We start from the raw sequence: 13438 nt of genomic DNA, 5'->3' as shown, positions 1-13438 counted from the left end.
GATTTATAAAAAACATTTTTTTCTTCCAAAACAGTACAGACTAATAGAAAGAGGCAAACTTTTTGTGGACTACGTCAATAAGATAGCCAAGAAACATCAAGTTGTATGTGTGTGTGTGTATATATGTGTGTGTATATATATATATATATATATTTTTTTTTTTTTTGAGATGAGGTTACCCTTTATTGCCCAGGCTAATCTTTTTCTTTTTTTTTTTTTTTGAGACAGAGTCTCACTGTCTGTCACCCAGGCTAGAGTGCAGTGGCGTGACCTTGGCTCACTGCAACCTCCGCCTCCCGAGTTCAAGCAATTCCCCTGCCCCAGCCTCCCAAGTAGCTGGGATTACAGGCGTGCGCCACCACACCAAGCTAATCTTTGTATTTTTAGTAGAGACGGGGTTTCTCCGTGTTGGCCAGGCTGGTCTCGAACTCCTGACCTCAAGTGATCTGTCTGCCTCTGCCTCCCAAAGTGCTGGGCTTACAGGTGTGAGCCACCGTGCTCAGCCCTTCTTTAATCTTCACAGGAGCCCTCTTCTTCCTCACTGTCATCACCCCACGCCAGAGTCCCGCCTCTGATCTTTATCAGCTGAGTGATCTGGGGCAAGGTGCAAGCCCCCGCCCCTCAGTCTGCCTGTCTGTTGAAAGGGAACGATAATGGTAACACCTACCTAGTAGAGTTGTTGGGAACACTGTGTCAACGCACGTGAAATGCTTAGAACAAAGACGCATGACGATGCGACCTGATCTGCTGTATATGGAGAAAGGAGGGGCTCTGGGGTTCACACAGGTCATCCCAGGTCACACAGCCAGCGAGCGCTGGATGCAGGATTGGTTACCAACCTCATGGATATCAATTGTTAATAAACGCTCAGGTATTCCTGTTGCAACAGGCCCTGAGAAAAGGAATTGGACGCCTTGTCCCGTTTACCGAAGCCTGCTGAGAGGAGAGGTGCGGGAGGAAGGAAGGGAGAAAGGAAAGGTGTTTGCGTGGGAGATGTGCCTATTGATAACAGGGCCTGTGGCGTGAGAAAGATCCCGCCATGGGTGTGAGCTTTGCATACCGATGCCCTGCAGCTTGATGTTATCACAGAAAACTTTGTGTCACTTTTGTGTCCAGAAATCCTCCAGGGACCGAGTCAAAGCACTGCCTCTGGGGCCGCCTACCAGAACCTCTTGGCCGGTCTCAGCCAGGAGGGTGCCCCTCCCCCGCCAGGGCTTTTAGAGGTTGAGCTTGCGACACGGAAGGGATGGGTCCCTCCTGGCGTTCCATTGGGAAACAGCCCGGGCCTCGCTCCTGGTGCTGCAGCAGTTGGCAGTGGGAGCGATGCTCAGAGAGACAGACAGCCTGGAGGCCTTATTTCATCTTGTTGTTGTTGTTGGAAATGCAAATTCTCTGGCTCCACTCGACCACTGATCCTGAATGCTGAGAGCGGGGCCTAGAAATCTGCTCCAGCCCTCGGGTAGGGGCGGGGGTGGATTCTGAAACCTGCACAAGTATGAGAACTTATCCAGGCACCGAGGCCTCCGCCTGCTGTAAAGAACAATGAGCCTGATTGTGTTCACTTACCAAACTTGCCCCTTTTGAGAAGAATTCTAAAATGGTCACTTCATCTTCAAGTCTCCTCGCTTCTCTTTGAGTTGGATGCATAGTTATTGCTCCTTAGTCCTTTGCCGGGAACAGAGCTCTCTGAGAATTAAAAAGTTGTGGATCTTTCCTCTGAAGGGGGAAAATGTGTCTCGGTTCAGGCAAGGAGGCTGGCCACCCCGGTTTGCTGAGGGCTGAGGGGTTTCCCGTGCCCTGTGCTAGCACCAGCCCCTGCCAGTTCACAGCCTTCTGCCTGCAACTCCAGGGCCTCCCAGATACCCAGGACCCTGCTTTGGGCTAAGGAACCCCGCCCTCATCCGCTTAGTTTATTTATTGAAGAAGATGAAGACATGTTAGCACAGGGTTTTTAGAAAGTGGCCTTCAGTTACTCAGTGAACGAATCCTGGAAAGCAGGAAATCCACTTTTCAGGGCTTTGATATGAATGTGTGTGTTGGCTCCACTTTTCTCTTTTGTTTTTTATTTTTCTGAATAGGCCTATGACTGTTAATGTGGGAATGTTGGATCCCCTGATTTTTTTAATTTTTTTGAAATGGGGTCTCGAGCTCTGTTGCACAGGCTGGAGTGCAGTGGTGCCATCGCAGCCCACTGCAGCCTCAACCTCCCGGGCTCAAGCGTTCCTCCCACCTCAGTCACCCATGTAGCTGGAACTACAGGCATGTGCCATGACGCCTGACTAACTTTTAAAATTTTTTGTAGAGACCAGGTCTCGCTATGTTGTCCAGGCTCGTCTTGATCCATGCCTGGCTAATTTTTGTATTTTTAAAAGAGACAGGGTTTTGCCATGTTGGCCAGGCTGGTCTTGAACTCCTGACCTCAGGTGATCTGCCTGCCTCGGCCTCCCAAAGTCCTGGGATTACAGGTGTGAGCCACCGCACCCAGCCAAACTGGTATTTTCAAAGAATCCATCTCTGTTCATTCCCTCATGCCTGGAACCTGCTAGATTGTGTTGTTTGTCACATTCAAAGGGCAGCTCAGGGTGCATTTTCCAGACAAACTGTCCTTTTACAGTGGATCCTGAGACACAGGCTCTCTTTGGCGTTAGCAGTGCTTCCGGGGCCCCCGGATGGACCAAGGACAGTGGTAAGGACAGGGGACAAAGGAGCTACGAGACTGTGCCGGGGACGGTGGTGGTCTGGCCTCTCTCTCTCGAGGGGTCACTGATTATTTCTGCAAAGGCTCCCCAAGCTTGGGTTTAGCTGCCCACTCCCTTCTCTGTTGTAGTTAAAAAATATATACAACATAAGCCGGGCAATGGCTCACACCTGTAATCCTGGCATTTTGAGAGGCCAAGGTGGGAGGATTGTTTGAGGCCAGGAGTTTGAGACCAGCCTGAGCAACATGGTGAAACCCCATCTCTAAAGAAAATGGAAAAATTAGTCAGGCGTGGTGGTGCGTGCCTGCAGTCCCAGCTACGTGGGAAGCTGAGGTGGGAGGATCCCTTGAGCCCGGGAGGTCAAAGCTCTGCTGAGCCCAGATGCTATCACTGCACTCCAGCCTGGGTGACAAAGTGAGACCCTGCCTCCCCACAAAAAAAAATACGTAACATAAAACTTACCCGCTTAACCATTTTTAAGTGCACAGCTTAGTTGCGTTAAGCATATTCACGTTGTAATGGGTTAGACCTCCGGAACTGTTTCGTCTTGCAAATCTGAAACTCTGTACCCACTGAACTGCAATTTCCTACTTCCCCTCCGTCAGCCCCTGTACTTTCTGTCTCCATGAATTTGACTTCTTTGGATACCTCCTATAAATGAAATCATCCCAGCTTCATCTTCTCCACCATGTCTTGCTCTTTTCTTGAAGGAGGTGCCAGCTTGGTGAACCAGTGGCTGGGACTTCATCTTCTCCCCGATGACCCCTGGGGCTCGGGTACTGTGCAGAGGGGAGGGTTTTAGAGGTGACAGAGCCTAGCCCTGCCCTCCGGCTGAGTGACCCATTGCCGGATGTTAAGCTTTCAGGCTCAAACCTGCTGGTGGTGGCTTCTGTCTGCACACTACACACGTGGGGAGGACAGAACACGGGAGCCTGCACCGTTCACCTCCCCACCCTTGACCCACATAGTGCCTGGGGGCTCGGTCCCCTGACAGCCACGGCCGTGACATCACTCAGTTGTGAATGGAGGCAAGACTGGAGTCTGTCTTCCTGCTCTATAGACAACGGGTCCGGCTTTTCATCTTTCCTTAAATTAGCAAATTGCTGCGGGGGACTGATCAGACAAGTCCATGAGCCTGGGTGAGCCTGTTGTCCAGACATCCATGGTGCCATTCTCCTGGAGATTCTGTTTCCTATAAATTGGAAGTCAGGCCAGGCGCGGAGGCTCACGCCTGTAATCCCATTACTTTGGGAGGCCAAGGCGGGTGGATCACCTGAGGTCAGGAGTTCGAGACCAGCCTGACCAACATGGAGAAACCCTGTCTCTACTAAAAACACAATAGCCGGGCATGGTGGTGCATGCCTGTAATCCCAGCTACTTAAGAGACTGAGGCAGAAGAATCACTTGAACCCAGGAGGCAGAGGCAGAGGCTGCAGTAAGCTGAGATTGCACCATTGCACTCCAGCCTGGGCAATAAGAGCGAAACTCCATCTCAAAAAATAGATGATAGATAGATAGATAAATTTGAAGTCATCAAACTTAAGGGACTTCATAAATCAGATCACTAGATCTACCCACAGTGGGGGACACTTCTGTGGACAGTGGTTAGAAGCTATTCAGTTCCTATTACTGTTAGAATAAATCACCACAGACATGATGGCTTAGAGAAACCCAGGTTTATTATCTTTACAGTTCTGGAGGCCAGAAGTCCAATGTGGGTGTCACCAGGCTAAAATCAAGGTGGCAACAAGGCTGGTTCCTTCTAGAGGCTTCAAAGAAGAATCCGTTTTCTTGCCTTTTCCGGCTTCTAGAGGTCACCTGCATTCCTTGGCTCGTGGCCTCTTATTCCCTCTTCAAAACCAGCAATGGGGCCGGGTGCAGTGGCTCATGCCTGTCATCCCAGCACTTTGAGAGGCCGAGGCAGGAGGACTGCTTGAACCCAGGAGTTCAGGACCAACGTGAGCAACACAGCGAGACCTTGTCCCTACAAATAATTTGTAAAAGTTAGCCAGGTGCTGTGGTACACAACTGTAGTCCCAGCCACTTGCGAGGCTGAGGTGGGAGGACCCCTTGAGCCTGGAAGGTTTTATCACCCAGAAATTGAACTCCTTGATGATGTCAGAAAACAGCACATCCTGCCTCTGCATGGTACCCAGCTGCTCCCTTATACCTAGAATAATCCAGAACCCACCCTGTGTCCAGTCTACACAGCGTGAATGGCCCCTGCCCACACCTCCTGCCACGTTCCGCCTGACTCACTGTATTCCAGCCACCCTGTCCGTCTGTCTATTTCTTGGACGTGATGAGTTCACATCCACCTCAGGGCGTTTGCACGAGCCTTTCCCTATGCCTGGGATGCTCTGTGCAGAGACGTTCCCACGGCTGTGACGGTTTCCTTTCTGTCATTCAGTCTTCCCTGAGCAGTTCCCCCTGATGAAACTACTCTCAGGTAGGCCCCCTCCACCCAGGCATTTAGCTGGTTTTGTTTTCTTCATAACCGACGCTACCTCATTTGTGTATTTATTTATTTGCTCACTTGACTCCATGAAGGCAAGGTCTTTATCTTGTTCCCTGCTGAATTCCCCCAGTTCCTAATACAGTGCCTGGCATATAATAGGTGCCTAGAAAACACTTGTTGAGCGAATGAATGAATGCATAATGTCCAGTCTCTCTGGAGAGACCACCAAGGAATCAAGGTAGTGATGATTATTTCCTAGGGGTTGATGTGGTCGACACCCCACCAGTCGGGGCACCCAGCAGTGAATGGTTGAGCCCCAGCTGGCTTGACCTGTGAACTGGAACCCCCATCCCTGACCACAGTCCCTCCTGTGCTTCCAGACCTCGAGCATCTGCAAGACAGCTGTGCACGCAGGAGTCATCAGCAACGAGAGCGGGGGTGACGTGGACGTGATGCCCGTGGATAAAAAGAAGACCTACGTGGGCTCACTCAGGAACGGAGTTCAGTCTGAAAGGTAGGGCGGTGTTCTCCAACCTTTGACACCCAAGCCCGGCTGCTAATGGTCCCTCAGGGGGCCTGGGAAGAGGCCCAGAGCCATTACCCTTTAAAATAAAACTCCGGTAGACTTGCATGAATTCTTACCAGGACTCCCAGGTAAGAGCCTTCTTTGCTTTTCTCTTTCTTCTGTTTTTCAAAATAGGGAATGCTTTTCCCTACTATCACATTTGGGATTAAAAGAGAACTTTTTTTCCTATTATCAATGAACGTTTTTATAGAAAATTTAGAATCTGTAGGAACATCAGATAAGCCCGAAGATAAACAATCATCCGTAAGACATCAGCGGGGAGAATTACTGTTAGATTTCTTGGCGTGCGTCCTTCCGGTTGTTTTTCTTTGTGTGTGTGTGCATTTTTTTTTTCCCACAAAAAATGGGATCAAATGATAGTTACATACTAGTCATATAAAGCTACATCGTAATATAGTTATATAGAGTTAAATAAGATCAGGGAGCCTGGAGTCCTACAGACTTGGGCCCCGTTTCTTACCAGCTTTGTGGCCCCGAGCAAGCCACCTGATTTCCTTGAGCCTCAGTTTTCTCATCTGTGAAATAGGGATAATAATAGACCCTGCCCCACAGGGCTGTTGGGAGGTGAACGGAGATGGTGCCTACCTAGTGCCGGCAGTAAGAAGCACTCTGCAAATGAGGGTTATGTTGATTACTCCGTATTCCCACTCGAGACCGTACCTTTATGGAAATCTACAACCATAAGTCATTGGTAGTGACTGAGAATGACTGTAGCGTGCTTCTCTTCAGAGCTGGTGTAAGTCCTTTCCATCCCGGGGGGCAGATCCTCCCCTAGTAAGTAGCCTTCTCCGGGAATCTCTGCACACACTGTGATTGTTTCCTTAAATCCCTAGAAGTGGGCCGGTGTGCCGACTCAAGCCTGTAATCCCAGCACTGTGGGAGGCAGAGGTGGGTGGATCACCTGAGGTCAGGTGAGGCAGGAGAATTGCTTGAACCCGGGAGGTGGAGGCTGTAGTGAGCCAGGATTGTGCCACTGCACTCCAGCCTGGGCAACAAGAGCAAAAGTCTGTCTCAAAAAAAAGAAAAAAAAAAAAAAAAAGAAGTCCCTAGAAGTAAAATTCCCAAGTGGGGCCTTTCCCGAGTGTCCTTCAGAAAAGGCACTCAGCCTCCCGAGTAACTGGGATTACAGGCATGCGCCACCACCCCCTACTAATTTTTGTATTTTTACTAGAGATGGGGTTTCGCCATGTTGGCCAGGCTGGTCTCAAACTCCTGACCTCAGGTGATGCGCCTGGCTTGGCCTCCCAAAGTGCTGGGATTACAGGCATGAGCCACCGCACTGGGCCTCTGTGATTATCTCTTTAAAGATCTCCAAATAGAGTGACATTCTGAGGTGCACTTGAGCGTTAGGACTTTTAGGACTTTAACGTGGATTTTGAGGGACCACAGCGAGCTCATAACAGGGCAGTGTTGAAGATTTCATATTTGAGGGCCGCTCTTTAGAGAAGGAATAAAATCAAGACTGTAACGTGCCCTGGGACCTTGGACGCTTAAGCCTCCCTGCCTCCTGGAACACAGCCCCTGCTTCCACCGCCAGCCTCCTGGACACTTTGAGCAGCGGGCTCACCCTGTGAAGACGCCGCAGCGTCACTTGTACCCAGATCGTGCCCATTCTTCCCGGGACCCCTGCCCGGTGACTCTGCCATCGGCAGCCCCGAAGAGCCCGAGTAGACAGCTTCCACGTTTTCTCCTTCAGCACGTGCGGCCTTTGTTTGGGAAAAGCTTAATGAAGGGAAATTCCACTGATTTAATGGGAGGGAAATGAAGTAGCTGATTAGGAGGAATTTCCTGGCCGGGCTGGAAAGAAATCCCAGGGCATCAATTTACTGAGCTCTTTGTACCCTCTTTAAGAGAAAACAGTCTCCCTGAGCAGTGCAGCCAGCTGGGATTTGTTCCCTGTCGGGCTGATTCATGAGAACATCACGGCAGTGCCCTGTGGGCTGGGGACAGGGGCCTCATTGTGGGGCCCCATTGGTAGGCGCCTGGGGAGGGCAGGGACGGAGAGAAGGCCCCCAAAGCAGCTTCCCCACCCCCGCCGCTATCACCCAGGGTTTGAGGGGCTGCCAGTCTTTCTCTCTTCCTGTGACACCCACCCAGATCGCCACTGTCGCTGTCTTTGTAGTTATCTTCCAGGCAGCCCTCCCAAGCACAGATGTCACTGGTGCCTTCTGCACTCTAGAAAGATTTTAGTGATTTTCTGCAGCATTTCCAGAGTTAAGACATTGCTTCTCTTCCTTCTCGGACTCTCTGCTCCTTCGTCCTGTGGACTGGCATCTGTGATAATGCTTGGTTTCAGCTTTTCTGTGCCTCAGTTTCCTCACTTATAAAGGGGGGAATAATATTACCTGCCTCCTGGGGTGGTGGCAGGGCAGGAGGTCTCCAGGTGGGGTCCCCAGGCTGACGCTGTCCGTATCAAGCCAGAGCTTGTTGGAAAAGCACATCCTCCGGCCCCACGCAGCCCCGCTGAATCGGAATCTCTGTGAGGGGCCCAGCAGCCTGTGTCTGAGCAGGCCCTCCGGGGCGTTGCGAGTGTGACAGCCGTTGTGCTAAGAGTGACCCGAACCTGGCAAACCTGAAATGAGTCAGTCAGCACTCAAGCCCCACCCTTGCTCCAGCCTGGCTTGGGGGAGAGTGCAGAGCCTGTTCGAGGTGGAAATAATAGCTCCATAGTTTCTGTTTCTTAGGGTTTCTGGACACACAGAGGGATTTTCAGTCGTCCAACCCTTGAGATTCTCAGCCCTGAGTTGTCCAGTACAGTAGCCACCAGTGGTGGGTGCTCACTGAGACCTGAAACGGGCTTATCCTGAGCCCATTTGGAGATGTGCCTAAGTGTGAAACACACACCACATCTTCAAGATTTTATACCCATGATTCTGATATTATTTTGCTACTAAGAGTCATTCATTGAGGAGTGGTGGCTCACACCTGTAATCCCAGCGCTTTGGGAGAGCAAGACAGGCGGATCATCTAAGTTCAGGAGTTCAAGACCAGCCTGACCAATATTATGAAACCCCATCTTTACTAAAAATACAAAAATTAGCCAGGCGTGGTAGTGCACGCCTGTAATCCCAGCTACTCGAGAGGCTGAAGCAGGAGAATTGCTTGAAACCAGGAGTTGGAGGTTGCAGTGAGCTGAGATCACACCACTGCACTCCAGCCTGAGTGACAGAGCAAGACTCCATCTGAAAAAACAACAACAACAAGAAAAAGAGTCATTCGTTTACTGAGTATTCATCGCACACCTGTGCTGGGACCCAGGGCACAGGTGATCAAGTCCACAGAACTCGTATCTCAGAAGGGGAGTGAGCACTGGAGCCCCCCGCCAGGCTGGTGGCCAGGACAGTACATGGCACCCACTGCGCTGAGGACGCTGCTCACCCACTCCCCGGTGGGGTCACCTCGGGCAGGCCGTCTCCCCAAGCCTTGGCGGCTCCTCTATCTAATGGGTCACCATGAGAATTATGTGGGAGAGTGTGTGCAAAACCCTCGGCTAGTGGCTCAGAGGAAGCATGACGTAAAACCCAGGGGCACCTGTTGCTGCAACCTCAAAAGATGCCATGGTTCTTTTCTCGTAGGGTCAGGTGGCTCAATCCTAAGAAATGGCCTACATGACTCATCTCTCAGGATAAGGAGTCAGGGATCTTCCAGGAATTCATTCTTTCATCCTGGCTTCCTTCCTTCCAATGCTCACTCCATGCAGGTATCATACACTTAGTGAGTGCAGATAATGTCCCAGGCACCCAGGATCCCACAGGGAGCACAACAGTGGACCTCTGCCATCATGGCATTTGCCATCTAGTGAGAAGACACAGTGCAGAAATGATAATGCCAGCGGCAGGGCCCAGGAGGTCACTGTTGTGGAGGGATGGTTGAGGGAGGCATCAAGAGGGCCAGTCTTACTGTCCAGAGCGGACTGCTTGGTGACATGGCTCTAAAGAGAACCCTGCAGAGACACCGGGGCATGGCCATGCCCTGTCCTTTCCTTATTTAGATGGGACCTCAGCCACCGTCTCTGCACAAAGCACAGGACTGGGAAATTTCCCAGGAGCCTGTTCCCAATAGGGGCTGTGGAAACCCAGCCTGGAGCCAGAGGGTGGCTCTGTCCCTGATGGCTGCCGAGCCCAAGAGGGGTCACAGGCAGTCCCAACAGAGATGCAGATGTTGTATATACTGTGACCAGTTCACAGCAAACTGTATTTTAAATGTAGGGAATCCTTCAATCACACAAACCACCAAAACCCCCAGACGGAATTCTCAGCACGTGGGGCCAAAGTCAGTTCTGCTTCACAGTGGTTTTGGTTGAGCAATGATCCTCTTCTAGAAGAGGACTTCCTGGACGTTTCGAAAGGCAGCCACGCAGAAATGAGGCAACGTAAGAGACTAGCACCTGTTCTCTCACCCCCGCCTGCCAGGGTAGCAAAGGAGAGAAAAGACATCAGGAAGAGCTTTCAATACTGGGATGAAAGTGTCTGAATATTCTTGGGGAAATGCCGGACATCTGGATGGATGTCAGTTCAGAATTTTTGCTTAGACCAGAACCACTTTTTTTTTTTTTTTTTTTTTTTTGAGTCAGAGTCTCGTTCTGTCGCCCAGGCTGGAGTGCAGTGGCCGGATCTCAGCTCACTGCAAGCTCCACCTCCCGGGTTCACGCCATTCTCCTGCCTCAGCCTCCGGAGTAGCTGGGACTACAGGCGCCTGCCACCTCGCCCGGCTAGTTTTTTTTTTTTTTAGTAGAGACGGGGTTTCACCGTGTTCACCAGGATGGTCTCGATCTCCTGACCTCGTGATCCGCCCGTCTCGGCCTCCCAAAGTGCTGGGATTACAGGCTTGAGCCACCGCGCCCGGCCCAGAACCATTTTTAATACAGGTTTTGCAAGAGATTGGGAAATATATCAACAATGATGGTGAGCATTCTTGCTCACTTGATGTTTTGAAATTTCACCTTTGTACAAAGGTATACATGGGTGAACATCCATCTGAATTGCAAATTCATTCACCTAACACCTACGGGCAGCCCCTGGGCTAGGGACAGGGGACACAGCCGGGAACAGAAGAGAAAAAATCCCTGTCCTCAGAGGGGTGTGGTCTGCTGTAGCAAGTGCGGTAGAGATATGATGTGAGCATGCATGGAATTCTAAAGTTTCTAGAAGCCAAGGGAAGAAGTAATGGAAGGGAAATTTTAGGATGCATTTTACTTATCCCAATATATCCATATTATTTCAATATGTAATCAATAGAAAATTATTATTAGAAATAAGAAATTTACATTCTGTTTTGGATACAAGATCTTGGAGATCTGGTGTGTATTTCACACTTATGCACATCTCCATTCGGACAAGCCTGTTTTGGGTCTCAGTGAGCACCCACGACTGGTGGCTACTTTATTAGACAACTCAGCACTGAGAATCTCAAGGGTCGGGTGACTGAAGATCTCAGTATGTGTCCAGAAATCCTGAGAAACAGAAACTACTGAGCTATCATTTCCAGATCTAAGGAGCACTGCCCTCTCCCCCAAGCCAGGCTGTACCAAGGCTGGGACATGAGGTTCTCTCTGCTCTGCAGAGGAGCTGCTGATAGCAGACAGGCGGGTTCCCATTGCCTCCACCTGTATCCCGAACTTCCACTGGCTCTGCACACATTAGCACATCTAATTCCCCAGCAGCCCTGCAAGGTAGGAAATGTCATTATCCCTATTTTATCATTAAAGAAAGGGAAGCACAGAGAGGTTAAGCAACTTGCCCAAGGTCACCCAGCCTACCGGGGCAGAGCTGGGACCCAAACCTAGGCCACCTGTACCAGAATCCATGCTTTTAAGCAGCACTCCTGACTTCCTTAGCCTGGACAGGCCACTGAACTTGGGCACAGACCCTTCCCAACAAGGGGCCAGGGAGAAACTTGAATGCCAAGATAAACTTGATCCTATCTTTACAATAGAAGAAATATATACTTATTATTTAAATAATACATCCAGAGAGCAAAAAGTGAGAGCCCCAACAGGTTCCCTGCTAACCACAGTTAACTGCTGATTTATACCTTTTCTTGACCTGTTTTCCCTCCGTGCACATAAAACACACATAGAAATCAAAATAGAGATTGTGTTATACGTGCTAGTCTGAAACTTTTTCCCCCAAAGAATAATGATATATTTCATCAAATAAGATGAAGAAGTTTGACAGTTCCCTAGGGTGTGGGCTTTGTGAGGATAGTTCCCTCACCACGTGTGCATACCCGGCCTGAGCTCCCCACATTCCCACTTTGAAGGGAGGGTGAGGTTTAAGCCTAGCAGGGGCAATGGCATTTGTAGCTCCCGGCTACTGAGCACCTGCTGGATGCTCGCCTCTGGCCCAGGTACCTTCCTGGAGAGGCTCATGGACTTTTTACAGTGTCCCTAAGGAGTGGGCACTTCGATGAACCCAGTTTACAGATGTGGCAACTGAGGCTCAGAGAAAAGGGTTAACCAGCCCAAGGTCCTCAAGATAAGCGCCAAACCTGTATCTGTCTAACTTTTAAATATTCCGGAGGGATCAGTAGAGGGGTGAGACTCTGGGAGAACAGGATTGGAATCTTTTTTTTTTTTTTTGACGGAGTCTCCCTGTGTCGCTGAGGCTGTGGTGCAGTGGCGCGATCTCAGCTCACCACAACCTCTGCCTCCTGGCTTCAAGTGATTCTTCTGCCTCAGCCTCCCGAGTAGCTGGAATTACAGGCACCTGCCACCACATCTGGCTAATTTTTTTTTTTTTTTTAATATATGTTTAGTAGAGATGGGGTTTCACCATGTTGGCCAGGCTGGTCTCGAATTCCTGACCTCAAGTGATCCGCCCACCTCAGCCCCCCAAAGTGCTGGGATTACAGGTGTGAGCCACCGTGCCCAGCCAGGATTGGAATCCTTTAAAAAAAAATTATATATAGAGAGAGACACACACACAGATAACATACACAGACACAGGCACACACATACACACACAGACACGTACACATACGCAGACAGTCCTAGACACTCAAGATCGTTCAGCTTATGACTTTTCAACTTTATAATGGTGTGAGAGCCATATGTATTCAGCAAAAACCATACTTCAAATTTTGCGTTTTGATTGAAAATTCTTTATACGAACTTCCTTGTAAAATAGGCCTGTGTTAGGTGATTTTGCCCAGCTGTGGGCTAAGGTCGGTGTCCTGAGCACACGGAAGGTAGGCGAGGCTGAGCTGTGACGGAGGCGAGGTGTATTCGGTGCATTTCTGATGGGGACTTCTGACTTCCAATGGGTTTATCAGGATGCTACGCACTGTAAGTCGGGGAGCATCGGTGTCCACAGTCATGTATGTACACTTATACATATAGAGACAGTTATGTACATATAAATGATATTTCTTAATAATTAAAAAGAAATTACACTTTTTAAAAGCCAGAAGACCAAGCACTCAGGGGGTTCCTCTTCTGCCATCCTGTTAATGCTGGGTTTGGGACTCCACGGGCAGCTTCCCTGTCTGCCCACGGCACTGGAACCGGCCGTCCACCCTCCTTAATCCCGTCTGTGTGTCGGATGATGCCAAAAGGCAAGCTCTTCCTCCTTGGGTCACTTTCAAGGCAACTGAAGAGGATGCAGCCCTGCGTGCCTGTCCCTGGCTGGCCTCCAGGAGGGAGCCCCATGCTTCTGGAGAGTTCTTTTTTTTTTTTTTTTTTTGAGACGGAGTCTC

The 13438-nt window shown here is 50.0% G+C and overlaps 1 protein-coding gene and 1 pseudogene across 1 annotated transcript in view; both read left to right on the top strand.

Moving 5' to 3' along the window:
- CRISPLD2 (cysteine-rich secretory protein LCCL domain containing 2) overlaps positions 1-13438 on the top strand; it is a 105894-nt gene that overhangs the window by 73508 nt on the left and 18948 nt on the right. Inside the window, exon 14 of the mRNA XM_011928058.1 lies at positions 5538-5671. Within this exon, the coding sequence (XP_011783448.1) occupies positions 5538-5671 (134 nt within the window). The remainder of the gene's footprint in view (positions 1-5537; positions 5672-13438) is intronic.
- LOC105501946 overlaps positions 5552-13438 on the top strand; it is a 41458-nt pseudogene continuing 33571 nt past the window's right edge.

Source organism: Colobus angolensis, unplaced genomic scaffold (assembly GCF_000951035.1).
Source record: "Colobus angolensis palliatus isolate OR3802 unplaced genomic scaffold, Cang.pa_1.0 Scaffold76, whole genome shotgun sequence".
Classification (NCBI taxonomy): domain Eukaryota; kingdom Metazoa; phylum Chordata; class Mammalia; order Primates; family Cercopithecidae; genus Colobus; species Colobus angolensis.
This window is presented reverse-complemented; position numbering and strand designations above follow the sequence as displayed.